The sequence below is a fragment of the Apteryx rowi genome, unplaced genomic scaffold (assembly GCF_003343035.1).
Source record: "Apteryx rowi isolate R43461 unplaced genomic scaffold, aptRow1 scaffold_644, whole genome shotgun sequence".
NCBI lineage: Eukaryota > Metazoa > Chordata > Aves > Apterygiformes > Apterygidae > Apteryx > Apteryx rowi.
The window spans coordinates 135,552-148,259 of NW_020450921.1; the positions used below are offsets into that span (position 1 = coordinate 135,552).

Consider the following 12,708-nt stretch of genomic DNA (forward strand, 5'->3'; position numbering starts at 1 on the left):
TCCCTGGGTCCTCCTTCTCGCCCTTTTTGAAGACTGGGGTGACATTGGCTTTCTTCCAGTCCTCAGGCACCTCTCCTSTYCTCCAKGACCTTKCAAAGATGATGGAGAGTGGCTTAGCAATAATGTCCGCCAGCTCCCTCAGCACTCTTCTGGTTGTTGTTGCACTGAACTGTCTCCAGCTTTCCTTGCAGTTGACTGAACTCTTCTTTTGTCATCTTTTAATATAAAGGACTCTTGAGTAGTATAGGACCTCTTTTATCCATCAAAATGGTATGTTTTCATCAAGAGATGACCAAACAAAAAGCCCAATAGATATCTGACTGCACTTAACTGAATGCTGTCTAAGCAAAGCTAAATTGTGTTGATCTGAAGATGGTTTCCAGTGCTGCAGTCTATGAATTTTTTTAAACTCATTTTTCAATTAGCTTTAAATTGTCAGATTTCTTGCCGAACAGTAGCTTTATTAAGCAAAAGAACATACATGGCTCAAGTCCTGAAGAATACAGGAGATTCTCAGAGAGGTTAATGCCTTCTGTATGCATGTAACTGTATTTGTGGAACTTTAGAAAGAAATTTCTAGTAAACTTGATTATGTTTCAGGGGAAGGAAAGGGAGTCAATAGTTTTGATGTTAAGAGTCTCTATTCACTGTCCAGGGACCTTTCAAAATGAAGTGATGCATCCCTTCTTCTTTTATTTTCTATTGTCAGCAAGAGTCCCATCTACTATCAGCCACAAGATTACCAATGACATAACTCTAAAACAACATGGTACACAGTTTTGAACCAAACAGTAAGCTACAATTCAATAAAGAGGAAAAATTCAGTAAAATGTATATATTTCTACACTGACTTACAGACTGGAAAGCAATCAGTGTCTCTAATCAATATCATCTTGAAAACAAAGAAAACAATCAGTTTAGACTTCCAGCGAAGAAAATGGCACAAAATTAATCCAAGATTTTTTAGATGGGTTTTTAAAATACATGAAAAGAATGAAATGAACTGAGTACACCTAAACAAGAAAGGAAGTCTAGGTTGTGTATGTCACAGAAAAATATAAAGTATGGGATAAGCACCACAGAAGATCAATTATGGGAGGACTGACAAACAACACATATATAAAGTAGTATTGAAATGTTGGAATTTGAAGATTGATACCCTGCTTCTTTCTAAGGAACTGAGAGACATTCTGATGCAATACATTATAAGGATATACTCTATCTCTTCAAAATCTCTGTCTGTTGAATAATATTTTTCACCTGAGGTGATAATTCATTAAAGGCAATGGCAATAATTCTGTTAGCTGCAGTAATTCTATTTTTTTTTCATTTCCTTTCATGCATCTGCGTGAAAACAAGTTTAGATCAGTGATGGATAGGAGGAACTTGGTAACATATATTAAATGTTCTGATTTTCTTGCATCCTATTCTCTACAAATCATTCAGTAAAGAAAAATTGGATGAGCACAATTCTTTACAGATCTGCAACATCAGAAGAGCAGTGAAGGAAAACCACCATTAAAATTCTGCTCTTCTCTCATCTTCCTCCTCTCCTTATACTGAAGATTTAACCAATTATCAAAACTTTCTTTTCTATGTATTTCAACCACTGTCAAATCAAGTGTTTGTGTATGGCTCAACACTTCATTCCCATTTAGYTGTAAATTTGAACAGCGGATTTCAGCAAGACACACACAGGCGGACTCTCCTTTCACACTTAGTTTACATAAATTGTTACTTGATTTAAATGAGAACTCCAATCTTTTGAAATCCTGAAAGACTCTCCAGAGCTCCCTAGCAAACTTGATTTCTCACTAAACTGCAAAAAAGCTGAAGATATTCAGTATCTTTTAGGCTGAATGTTCTAATTTGATTTTGTCTTCTCTATTTAGTATTTTCCTGTATTTGAATTCTTTTAATTTTTYAGAGGAGTATTTCACTGTTTCTACTGCAGGTTATATCTTACACACTCACATGTTCACTGGACATATTTATATGTCCAGTTCTTTATTTAATTTAAGAATATAAAGATATTTAAATCTATTTAAATTTGCATTCTTTAACCACACTTTGTCAACAACTCATATTTAACTCTCATAACGAGAAATATGTAAATATAGAGCCCCCCCAAACTCAAAGTGTCAGAGCCCCAGACAAATTGCACAGACTTACACAAATGAATTAAGAAAAGGGGGGAAAACTGTCATAAGGCCTATTGCTAAATGAGCATATGTTAACGTGATACCAGCAAGATCCATTACTCTGATTACACTAGGCCACTATTAATCTGTCTGGGTAGCCAGGCCGTCTACTGTCTCACGATGAAGAAAGCTTTCCCTATTACTACCTACCTTGCCCATAATACATGCGTATGTGCTAAGAGTTACCTGAAATATTGTTTAGGCACTTATAATTTGTGCGTGTCCTTAATCTCTTCTACAGACACCCAATTTATTTGGCAAATTCCAATCAGAAATGGACAGGGCTTCAAATATCTGAGACTGTATCTCTGATATATATTTCTAGCAAAAAGAAAATATCATTTGCCCGACACCGCGTGAATTGGATATTTAGCAGAAACTCTTCAGAAATACAGATTGCCTCAGACTGTAAAATTCAATAGGATCATTTACCAGCTTCATTTATTTTTCTCTTTAATTTGATGGAGGTGCTTGTTCAAAGCATCTCTTTGCGATTTAAAACACTTCTTATTACAACAATGTTTCTGTAGTCTAAGGATCATATAAGTAGCTGGCTGCTGACAGATGAGAAACAGAACACCTCCTTCCTCCCCCACCTTTGACTTTTATTGTCAGTGTTAATTATTTATTTTAAGGCTTTTCCTCTGTGGATGATTTCCCTTGCGAAATAGGTTTCCCTTGCTGAGCTGCTGGTTCCTGCCGAGCTGGATAAGCTTTAGAAAAAATAACTTTACTATCAGTGCAAGGCAATGACAGTGAGATCAATGACAATATCCAAAATGCCAGGACACTGCAGAACTTTGAAAGAAGAAAAAAATGTACTTGTTCTCTTCTTTTTACTCATCATCTTCACAGAACACAATTCATCCCTAACTCCTGGACAAAATTAAACTGGTGACTGTGTCAAACCATTTTCAAACTAAAAGCAAACTCCCCTTTAAAATGTATCTGTATAATAAAAAATTGTACCATACCCCAAAAGAAATCAGCACAGCTCTGTGGGCTTCATCACCTGTCTAAGCCAGCTGAGGATCTGACTTTTTTTTTAATTCCTTCTTTCTTTTTCACTCTCTCTCCTATGTACCTTGCATTTGTTTGAAGAAATACACTGTATCTATGATATTAATGCAGAAATCTGGAAATGCTGTATGAAATGCAGGGATGGCTGTTAAATGATGGCTCTTATTTGTGAAGTGCTGCTATGAGCACAGATACACAATGGTGAGCCAGAAATGCCTGTTACCTGCCTGAGCTCTGAAACACAAGAACTATCTCCAACTTTTTTGACTATTTTTTCCTTCTATTTCCTTCCTCCAAGCAGACAAAGGAGGAGCAGAAGGTCAAATCTGAGGAACATCTAATGCTAGATCTGAGCAAAATTAAACAGTGCCAGTGAATGTTTCCAGACAATGCAGCACAATCATCTGTGTAACTCAATTGTTAGAAAAATACTTAACGACTAGTGCTTTCTCAGACAATCCCAGGTATGGCTCAGGACTTGGGAACCATCCTAAGTCCATACTAATAGTTAGTCTGGGGCAGTCACCTTTCTTTGAGACTGACAGAGTTAAATGATGTGTAAACCCTTCCATGCTGGTTGCTTTCTATGCTAAAGAACAGTCCTGGGGATATTTAATTTACTAAYAGAGACATAGTTCAAGCTATTTCAGGAAGAGTCAAGGTGCATCCCCCAGCCTCTGATTATGCACTATTATTTTATTTGCTGAAGATCTACAGCTGCTCCTTCCTCCCCCCCCTCTTCTCTCCCTGAGGTCACCCCATGCTCCATAGCACCAGTTGAACTCTCTGTGTGGCCATTCACAGAACCAGATCCGTGAAGTTATCCAACCTAAACACCCAAAATGAAGTAAAACAAACAACTAAAAAAGACATAAATATGTGCATGTGTGTGTGTGTGTCTGAGTGTACATCCATGTTTCTAGGCAGCTGAATCAGAACAAATAAAGATCTGGGGAACTTCCAGGGAGGGTGGGAAATGAAGGTAAGGGCAGCAATCTTTAAAATGGGATCTTCAGTCAAAAGAATGATTACTGGTGAGCAGAAACACCCATACTTCTCTGTCAGTGTATGATCCTCACTCTTAAGACATACACAGCCTCCGAAATTGCTCATATCCCTGCAGCTTCAGAGGCTATATGTGTTTACAACATGGAAAGATTTTTTTTTTGGTACCTATAAACTGAACACAAGAGAAAGGATACCAGTTTCTCTACTTGTCAAGCTGGTTTGGCTCTTTGCCTGAGGTTAAGACAGTCTTAACTTGCAATGTTTGGTTAGGCTCCCTAAAATACTCTACCCATGGGAGAACTGTCACAGAAGGATTTTATTCTGCTGCTGGTGGGCCTTATATAAGCATGTTTGGCAACTGTATCTCTTTCTTCAGCTAGGGAGTTGCAACTGCTCACTCCCTGCCTTCACACTGGCCAAGACTTCCTCCTCAGACTTCTCAGATGTGGCCAGATCATGTTGCTTTGGTTTTCCAAAGGCAGAGCAATGGGATGACAGCAGGTGTAAGCAGCTAATTCAAACATTAAAAGGATCTTGGACCAAAATATAAGTAAAAAAGGTAAGACAAAGGCACACAGAAGATGATTTAAGAACATGCATGTGAAAACTTCTAATGTCACATGAAACCCTTTTGTCCACAGATAACTGGGTGTAAACATGCAAAAGAGAGTCTGCCTTACGCCTTGCACTTTAATTTGCCAAATATTTCTTGTACATTAATTGCTGTCACTGCTAAAGTTCACACACAAATGTATGCCAGTAAAGGTTAAAAAATAAAAGAAAAAAAAGATGATGAAGAAAAAGAAGGGAATAAGTATAAGCTAAAATACTACTAAGGTTGCTATTTGACCTGCAACTCAGACTAACTTTGAACAAGTCCATCTGACTCAGCTGGGAATGAATTTATCCCAGTCCACATTCAGCTCCAGACATATATATCACTTTTGCTCATATTTAACCATTAAACAGCAAACTATTCTATTTAATCTAATTTTTATGTGCTCTTGCATTCACAGGCATGCAGTCCCCTACAGTTGGGGCATCAGGCTTGGCTTCTTGCCCARCCTCAAAGCCTGAATGCAAATATATTTAGCACTACATAGCTTAGTGAATAAATTAATTATTTTCTAATTGTGTTAGAGCTAGCTATTACCATAGTTCATTAATTTTGCTGCATTTAAGATTTTCAGTATAAGCTTCAGCTTTGTTGAAAAAGACATGAAGGGTACTACTCTTTAACATGTATGCTACTTTTCAAAAATCAGTGCAACGAAGTACAAACTGTACTTTGATGCTCTGTTTCTCATTCTCAAGAGAGAGAATTCCTCAAGAGCAGGTGTGTAACTTGATTCAAGAGAGAAGATTATTGGAAAAAAAAAAAACTATCTGAAGTATAGAAAATGCCACAGGAATAACTGAAAAAAAAAAAAAAGACCAAGGCATGCAACATCTCTTCTATCATGCTGCAAGTTAATCTTTACCCAACATTACCCAACATATACAATTAGTTTTTAGAATGGGTCTGCACTGATTGGAATTTTGATTGGAACTCCCTTGCTTAAAACTTCATAATTAGTTCTGTCTTTAGGTCACGAAAGAACAGTCCAACTTAAACAATGAAACACATGTTCAATAGTTTGGGGAGTGAAAGAAACAGGAAAACCTAACATTTCAATTTGAATCTTCTACACAATAATAAAAAGGAGAACWGTTTTTGAAAAAGTGTTGAAATATTTGGATGGCATTCTTTTCAAATGATACACTGTCACAGGCTAATTAAATAGCATTGGCACACAAGACTCTTCAAGCTCTTAGGTCAAAATAGCTATTTTTGTTTCAGGTGGGGCTGCACATACGCATTGTGCTCAACAGCTATGAACAAAAGTGCTACAAGAAACAATTTCTTCAGATTTGAGGGCAAAAAATATCACAGAATTATGTTCCTCTTTCCTAAGACAATGGTTACTTTCTGAATAAATGTCATTTTTCCTGGCTTTTCCATGTTGCTTATTTAGATGAAGTAGTGCACTCAGGAAATTAGAGGTGTCACTATGGGTTGCACTGGTCAGTGCAAAACTAAACAGTGCAGTCAAAGGTTGTGTGTATTTATCTTTATCTCACAAGCTCACTGAGAAAAGGGACTAGATAGCAAACATGAAGGGCATCATGACTGGGATTGGGGATGAGTATGCGAGAAAATCTGAGTGAGGTGGGTGTGCATAGTGGGTGGTATATACAGAGATCACAAGCAAGAGGGAGACTTAAAGCCTTGGATCTGTGATCAGATTATTATGCATATAAGCAGTATATTTGTTATAATATGATTTTAAAGATGAATCATTCTGTTCATGTTCATACCTCACTTCAATTCACACTGCTGTCACTAAGAATGAATGTCTTTTCAGTGATTTATCTTCCTGTTCCAGACTTTTACCTAAGCAATCACTAGGTACGGCCCTAGTGACTCTTCCAGTGGTTCTATATCTTTAGTACAACCCATTAGAAAGTGTCCACATTCTTAAAAGGGAGTACTGCATACGGGGGTTAGGAGCAATCAGAGTGTTTAGCTAGTCTATATGGAGGAGCTAGTCTAGATGGAGGAGCTCCTGAGCTGAAAAAACACAGATGAGTGTAGATACATGCAATTTTTTGTAGCACCAAACATCTATAGAAAATCTGCCTTTCTCATACAGTGGTGTTGAACTGAATAAATGTCAGCATTTACAATATAGATGTCTGCACCTAAGGTAGTTATCTGCAATTGAGGGAGAAAAATAGCAAAAGACATGTTTCAAATAGGTCAGATGAATCATGGTCTAAAAGTGTCTGTTTCTATCACTAATAAAAAGAGCACAGTGAGATCATATTACATGGGGATGTTAAAATTAGGTGAGAAGAATCCTTCCTACACTCTGAGGCCATGTGTTAAAAGATTTCAACAAATGAATGTATGGAACAGCTAACAGAAGCTTCCAGCTTCAAACTTACTTTAAGTCAGCTCTTCTTGAGAATTAATGAATGCAAACATTATTTTATTTTTACACAGGAAAATAAGAGAAGAATATATAGCCCCCAAAATAAAATGCTAATGCACATGAAAGCTAATGGAAAAATGTTATGATAAGCAAGAAAAATGAAGGATAGGAAAGAAAGGCGGAGTGGTACCTGTGATATATCTTTTGTGTATTTCCTGTGTAAAAACAAGAAAAATAAATTGTTGAATTCATAGCTGCTAAAGAAGAAGCAGAGTGACAAACACGCTCATATAAAATGGTAGCACCTGCTAGGTTAGGCAACCACATTTCTTCAAACCTTACATTATAATTCCAAGAATACTTTCTAGATTTAGTTAAGAAAGTCCTCATCTGGAGACCTCAATGATACTAGCTGAGTGACAGGACTAGTGACACAACACGTTACTTTTGTCTTACCTCTATAAAGAAGAGGCTAGCTGCTGATGTTGGATGATGGTACATGTAGACAGTCAAAAGGATTGCTGCAGCCACAATGAGGACCAGTATTAGGATTCCAACAATTAAGCCGGCGTGAAGCGTTCCACCTTTCTTCTCGGCAGCACTGTCATCTGTGGAAGCTACAAGAATAACATACTTATTAGTATAGTAACTTTTGTCTTATTCATTCCATTTCTCAGCTGGTGAATGACTGTTTGCTTTTCCTGTACTGTAGTTTCCTCATTTTCCAGAGYCCAAGGTGGAAAAAGATATTAGACGTCTCTTTCCCATACAGCTGAATGCTTATATAATCTCAATGAATAGACATTTCTAAATGTTTAACTATTTCTAGCTCAATAAACAAAACTAATATCCTTCCTTTCGAAACTAATCTGGACATTTGAAAGTTCCTAATTATCTTCATAATGAATTTGGCTTTGATTTTCTCATAAAACTATTTGTAGCTGCCCTACAGAAAACAGGTATTAATTGAATATATTTTGGATATGGTGTTTTGGGTTTTTTTTGCAAGCTTCAAGTTGAGAGACATCAGAAACCCTTCTGAGGTCTAGCTAATAAACACATTCTGATTCGTTAGCTTGGAGAGGGGTTCTGAACCACTCTGTGCAACCAAATCAGATCACCAAAAGTGTAACAGATGGATGTTAAATGACCCTGCAATGTTTTAATCTTGGTCCAAATGGAACACATATCATACCCAAGTATGACAGAAGACCATCCTTTTACTAAACTTGAAACTGAGAGGTTGCTTAAGTTATGCTCCTGTCAGGAGAAAACAAGTCTGTCTCCGCCACACAGCAGCTTGTCAGCAGTGCTTCCAAATAAGTGAGCGGAAGTCTGTTAACAACCTTTGTCAAAAAGTCTCTCAATAAATCAGTCAACATCTGTAGAACTGCTCATGCATGGATGTGATTTCTATTTTGGACATCCTGGAGTATCACAGCAAGCGCAAACATGGTAATAAACAATGATTGTTCAGCATCCCCTATTGCATTAAAGGAGAAGTGTTGTTCTGCCCATCACTACCTGCAAACAAGGAAGGCAGGCAGCAGAGTGATTCAGAAGCCCTGGATTTAATAAGCACTAGCAGAGCAGCAGTGATTTTAATATTCCCACTGCTGTCTGTGTCTCTGGCAAGCCTTCAGTTTTCCTCCATGTCCTACTCCATACAACACCTGTCTGTGGTCTCATTTGCAGGAGCTTTTCTTTTAATTCCACTTCTAAATTTCCTCACAAAATGCTTGTCTGCCAAGCTGCCTATAGTGAAAATTGTTGATTTCTACAGTCATCTGTTTTGTTGCGCCATTTCCTTGAATGATTTGTTTGGTTCTCTTCAAGTGTCATGGTCTGTGAGGTCAGGGACTGCCCCTTTTATTTGTTCTTAGAAAACAGCTATTAAGTTATGGGTACCGCTTTAAACAAATCATAAATAATAATAGTAACAACAACTGTACGTGGTCTTTTACTATTCACCAGATGGTGAGCAAAGCATTCCTCACTAATATTAAAAAGGAAAATTGGAAAATAATAGAATAGGTCCTTACATAGTGCTAAAAGCCTTGTATGAAGGGCAATAAAAGGAAACAGGAATGGTTAACCTCAGCGTAACAGCTCAGGCATCCATTCATGTGTGGCAGCACTTTTTATCAACGGACCAAGGAAAGCCTGCATGGCTTGTSCCCACAAAGAGATTGCATGGGACCATTCAACAACAGGGAGAAAAGGAAAATGAAATTTATCATTTTAGTCAAGTGCTATTTTAACTTATAATGAGGAAAGTAAATCTATGGGGGAAATGAAGGGGTTCATGTAAATTTCCGCCGCTTTTGTTCATACTTGCTAAAATCTTGAGGCAGGACAGCTAATATACTGTGCTGCTCTGCTCCTTCTCATGAAGTCAATGGACAACTTGTGGGAAAAAGAGCTAAGATGACAGAAAGAGAGTACAAAGGCAGCAACAACAACAATTTGGGAGATTAAAATAGGACTTGGGAGGCATCAATGAATCTAATACAAAATTGCAGGTGTGAACTCCCACCAGTACTGCCTAATCCTGATGATACCTCTCATGAGTACATGTTCCACAGGAACTTCAATTTCAACAGTGCTGACTGCAGATAACTAGCTTGAGCTTAGGCATGAACAGGATCAAAGAATCAGACCTCTCCCTGCCTAACTCCTATGAAGGGATTTAGTTAACTTTCTCAGAGCTCAGTTCACTCACACAGATAGCAGCAGCCTTTTTTTTTTTACAAAAAGCAGTGTCAGTCCTGCTTGATTTTTTTTAACACAGCACAGACGGGGAAAATTTCCAACCCATCTTTCATATTGCAGTGAAAGAAAGAAATTATTGCCTAGGACATGGAAGACCCATTTTCAAATGTATTCTCAGCCAAAGGGTAATTAAAACACTTCCTGGTATTTGTGGCTCCATGTAGCAMAGGATGCAAGATTCATGGAAGAGGAGAGAGGAAAGAAAGGTGACCCTAGAAAAGTGCCTGTAACTTTCAGGCAGCAGAGTCCTTTACTTGACACAACCATTAATGGTTTATTAAAAAGCTATTGACTTTCAACTGAAAACAGATGAATGTACACAAGCTCCAAATTTAATTTCTGTTCATGCACTGTAACGTATTTAGTACTAGCACATATATTTTAAAGCACCAAGCAAATGTAAATTAAGCAATTGAAAGACCATCAGGAAAGACCTGCTTTATTGTAAATGCTCTGGATTGGGCTATTAATTCCCACTGATGAGCAGTTATTTATGTGAGTCATCCTGCTGAGAAGTAGCAGCTCCCCAGAAGGAGTAGAGGATTCCTAGTCTGTCTCATAATTGTTTTTTCCGACAACTTCATATTCTTCGACTCTTCCCATCAATGACACATGGGTGCATCATAAACTACTTTATCACTTGTATATATTTTCAGGCCAATTTACACTAAATGAGTAATTCATATTGTTACTATGTTATTGTTGAAGGCAGAACAACATATTCTGCATATTAAAAAATGCTGGATTTCAGCAAAGGTCTTAACTGCTCTGTAAAGGCCATCAAATTAATCCCTTTTGATTTGATATTTTCTCAGTGTTCAGCATTCAGCTTTGCAAATGAGAATACTGTCACTTCCAAACAACACAGGTGACAACAGCCTGCCTAGATTGCTACCAGTCTAGGGTAGACTGGCATGGACATCAGTGTAGTGATCAGAATGCCAAATGCAAAAACTAATGAAATACAAGAAATGCTTTTTTTACATGACAGCAAGTRTAAGTAACTTGTAATTTCCATAATCGAAATTCAGTTCATTGACCCCAGGGTTCAAATACTCATGAGAAATTGATTTCACTCTCTTTGCACAGAGACAATAAACAGTGTTGTCAACTTTGAAAATATTCTCTGCTGCAAATCAGCTGACAGGTCTTTTAAAAAGCCACTAAAGGAAATAGGTGAAAAAAAAGAACTCAAAAACTTTTTCAGGTGCAGGATCTTGTTAAGCTTATCAGAGCACATCTGTTGTTCGAGGCAAGGCTAAGCCCAAAGGGAGAAGGATATTTGTCTTATGACCAATCCTTTCCCGATTGTTCCTCAGTAGAGCTTTCCCCAAGCTTTCCTTTTCTTGTGCTCAGAAAAGCAGTATTATATACAATATGCTCTAACTATCTACTCTATAACTATATATACACTATATCTATAGATATACTCTGTAACTAGATTYATGTGTAAAACTATCTAACTATAACTCTATCTAACTCCTCCTCAAATTCTTTCATGTATAAACTTTTTAAGCAAAAGAAGTCTATTAACATATTCAGGATTAATCTGCTTCTCATTAGGTGCTGGATGACAGTACAGAAACAGCAGGTAACTGTTTGTTTTTTTTCCCCAAATATAAAGGGACACAATACAAACGTGAAATAACAGTTCTCCTGCTGGAATGTTGTCTAAAAAAAGTGAAAACATCATAAATATATTCTCATTGTCTGTATGGCAAACACACTGAGACTATCTTCTTTGATTTTGTATTACTATGTTACGTCTCTAATTACAGTTGGGTTAGCTTCTTTGGGCACAAGAAAAACATTAAAAAAACTCAAGGAATTATCATGAATAAAGAGTCTTGTCCTGGCCCATGGGAACTGTGATACTGACTTTAGCAGGAGCAAAGGTTTGTAAAAATATTTTAAAATAGTTCAAAATAGGACAGTTATGTTGAGCCTTGTAAACACATTGTGGATACTTTCTCAATATTGTTTATCTCACTACAGCATATTAACCATTGAGGTTCACAAAATAATGAGATACAATGTTATCTACTATCTAAACTTAAGGTTTATGCAAGGTTTCCATTGTGATAGTTTTATATCTACTGAAGAAAAATTTTGATACATACATATACACCTTTCATGATGTAAAATGGAAAAGTGTTTGTTATCCAGAAATTAAAATCTCTACCCTTGAGAGCAGAAGTATGAAGAAGTTCTACTGGAAAATGAAGGGAAAATATTTGAAATTCTGTTATTTCTTCTCAGTTAGAAGCTTTCCGTTATTGAAAGGGACATGGAACCAAGGGCAAATGACACAAAAAATGAAGAATCACATTGTGCAACATGGACTTGGTACATAAAACTTTGCTTTTTTTTTTTTCAAGAGCCATGTCATCCCTTTTTACTCTCACCTTTTAGTCAGATGAGAAAAAGCCTCAATTTAAATTCATTATGTAGCTAGACATGCATCTTAGAGGGATGAGATGCAGATGTTATTAACACAGATGCAGATGTTATTAACACTCCTGACTGACACAGCTATACTAGCAAAAGCCAGGATACAGATGACCTGAATAGTAGCAGTCAGCCTAAAGATGATAATACTGTTTCTACATGTAGAAAACTCAGCTTTGTGCTTTTCTCCCTTTCTGAAGCAGATGAATGATTTTTTTTTATGTTAAACCACTGAATTTGTCACAAAAAGACAGAAAATTAAACTAGAAGTTGCTTCTCATATA

The 12,708-nt window shown here is 37.0% G+C and overlaps 1 protein-coding gene across 1 annotated transcript in view; it reads right to left on the minus strand.

Annotated features, from left to right (window-relative positions):
* Positions 1 to 12,708, minus strand: part of PLXDC2 (plexin domain containing 2) — a 276,972-nt gene that overhangs the window by 4,567 nt on the left and 259,697 nt on the right. The window contains exon 13 of the mRNA XM_026084514.1: positions 7,661 to 7,821. Coding sequence (XP_025940299.1) covers positions 7,661 to 7,821 — 161 coding nt within the window. The remainder of the gene's footprint in view (positions 1 to 7,660; positions 7,822 to 12,708) is intronic.